The 2,456-nt window shown below is 62.5% G+C and overlaps 1 protein-coding gene across 1 annotated transcript in view; it reads right to left on the bottom strand.

Moving 5' to 3' along the window:
• The window catches only part of SEC24B (SEC24 homolog B, COPII component), a 70,405-nt gene extending 68,121 nt beyond the window's left edge, over window positions 1–2,284 (bottom strand). The window contains exons 1-2 of the mRNA XM_014593145.1: window positions 2,176–2,284; window positions 1,484–2,125 (exon numbers count right to left, since the gene is read on the bottom strand). Of these exons, the coding sequence (XP_014448631.1) occupies window positions 1,484–2,125; window positions 2,176–2,284 (751 nt within the window). The remainder of the gene's footprint in view (window positions 1–1,483; window positions 2,126–2,175) is intronic.
• Between the last annotated feature and the right edge of the window lie 172 nt (window positions 2,285–2,456).

The raw sequence follows: 2,456 nt of genomic DNA, 5'->3' as shown, positions 1-2,456 counted from the left end.
TTCCCTTCTCCACTCTCCTCCTGGGATTTCGGGCACACACACCTATATGCCTGGTGTGTTCTCACACTGCTGGGTCTGGGGCTCCAGCCACGGCTGGCCATGAGATCGGCTGCCTCGGCCCCACGCCCCCGGCCGGCCTCCCGTGCACCAGGGCAAGCGCTGCGCTCTGACATTTTGCTTGGCTTGCGGCTCCTCTTTCTGTTTTCATCATGCTGTCTTTCAATGCGGAAAAAGATTTGGGGTAATTCTGTGATTTTCATTTTTTCGACTTTAGCCAGCTCGTGGGGTCGTGGGGTGTTGGATGATAAAGCGCCCCCAGGGGCATGGTTGGGCCACAACCCCATTCTGCTATCTCCCCTTCCCTTCAGGGCTTTGGGCGCACACACACAACTGGAGTGGTTCTGAAGCCCTGGGTCCAGGACTCGAACTGTGCCGTCAGCCACGTGGGACCCACCGCCTCAACCACCGGGTCACAGGCTGGCCTTTTCTACGAGGTTCTGATTTACTTCAGGTCTGTACTCTTCTCCCCAAAGTTCCTTTCTTTCATGAGACAGAGAGACACCCCAACAGGGTTCTCTCACCATGGCCTGCCCCAGCCTTGAGCCTCGGCGAGGTCACGGCATGCGTCTGGTGTCCAGTGCACCAGGAGCCTGGGCGCACGGACCAGGACGCCCCACGTGAGTCCAGGGTCACCACTGTGCCACCACTGCCACACTCCCTACTTGTCACTTTAAATAAGCCTTTCTCAGCCGCCGTGTTCATCCCCAACGAGACCCTGTACTTCCCCACACAGCCTCGTGGTTCCCTTACGTGGCTCCGTGGTTCTCTGTACACTTTGCTGTCAGTCTGTTCCACCCGGGTGCCACCCCCATCTCAGAAACAAGAACGGAACTACCTCTGCTTTGACTTTCTCATGAAGTCACAAACCCTCCCTGTTAGCCCTTAGCTTACCTCGGGACGAGCTGATATGGGCGAGGCCTGCTGAATGAAGAGAGGAGAAAACCGAATTCCCAGGGGACAGAGCGCCCTGGTCCCGAGAGGGAGACACAGAAGGCCAAGGACACTGGGGCGGGGGGGCAGGAGGTAAAGCACACTGCGCGGTGAGGTGAGCTCGCTTCGGCCCCTCCATCAGGCAGCTGCGCCTTTCACCTCAGTGCACATAAACCGACTGAGCGGCCAGCTGCTGGCGTGGTTAGGGTTCCGAGTCCCACGTGGCCCGCTACACGGCTCGATCCCCAGTCCGCGTCCTGGCAAACATGCCAGGCGTGCGTGCCCCAAACCCTGACAAGGCTGAAGCAGCCGGGACCGCGGTGTAGCCTTGCCCTGTGGGTGATTTCTCGCTTTCCTCCCGCTCTGCGCCTGTCTGCTGGGTGCACGTGCTGTCTAGCACCGCTGGGTAACAACAGTAAAATAAGGCAACGGTGAGCTGACTGGGAACTCACGGATTTTCCCCCACGCTCGGTGAACTTTCCCTTCAACCTACCGGTACTGGCCGGGCTGCTGGCAGCCAGGGAGCCTGGATGGTTTCGGATGAGCCCGTCCTGGGTGGGCGGAGGGCCGGCTGCCCACAGTGTGCTGTGTGCTGGGAGGCCATGCTGCTGCTGCGGACACTGCTGGGCCAGCACCGGAGGGAGTGGCAGGTGGCTGAGGGCTGGGCTCTGGCCAGGGAGCCCCGGCCTGCCGGCGGGAGTGCGCTGTGAGGTATACATCTGCTCGTAGGGCTCCCCGGCAGGCAGGGCGGGGTAGGACACGCCGGGGTAGGCAGCAGTGGAGACGGGGGGTGTGGCATAGTGACCACAGGTGGAGGGAAGTCCCTGAGCCGCGACAGCAGAGCCGGCCGTGTGCACGGCTACGCCGTAGTGATTCACGAAGGCAGAGGGCGGGCAGGCACCCGTGTGCAGGTGCGGGGCTGAGGTCGCAGTGCCCTGGGAGGATCCCGGCGTGGGCCCTGCATGAGGACCAGAGGGGCCCCTGCCGAAGGCCTGCTGTGCTCCGGGCTGGCGGCTGGCTTGGCCAGGGGCTGCTGGGTTTGGGGTCGGTTGTGCACGGCTACGCCGTAGTGATTCACGAAGGCAGAGGGCGGGCAGGCACCCGTGTGCAGGTGCGGGGCTGAGGTCGCAGTGCCCTGGGAGGATCCCGGCGTGGGCCCTGCATGAGGACCAGAGGGGCCCCTGCCGAAGGCCTGCTGTGCTCCGGGCTGGCGGCTGGCTTGGCCAGGGGCTGCTGGGTTTGGGGTCGGTGCTGTGTAGAGGCCGGTGTAGTATTCGGTGCTCCGGTTCTCCATGGGCGAGGGGGCCGCAGCATAGAGGCCTGGGGCCGCAGGGTAGTCCTGAAGATGCAGTCCATAGCCGGCCGGTTACATCACTGGACTCCCACGAAGTCAATTATAATTCGAGTTCCAGACCTGGCGGCTTGAATTTACGCTGGGCACGTGTGCATGTGTTCTCACAATACCA

Source organism: Tupaia chinensis, unplaced genomic scaffold (genome assembly GCF_000334495.1).
Source record: "Tupaia chinensis unplaced genomic scaffold, TupChi_1.0 Scaffold139767_1, whole genome shotgun sequence".
NCBI lineage: Eukaryota > Metazoa > Chordata > Mammalia > Scandentia > Tupaiidae > Tupaia > Tupaia belangeri.
The sequence above is the reverse complement of the archived record's forward strand: the minus strand, read 5'-3'. Positions and strand labels throughout refer to the sequence as shown.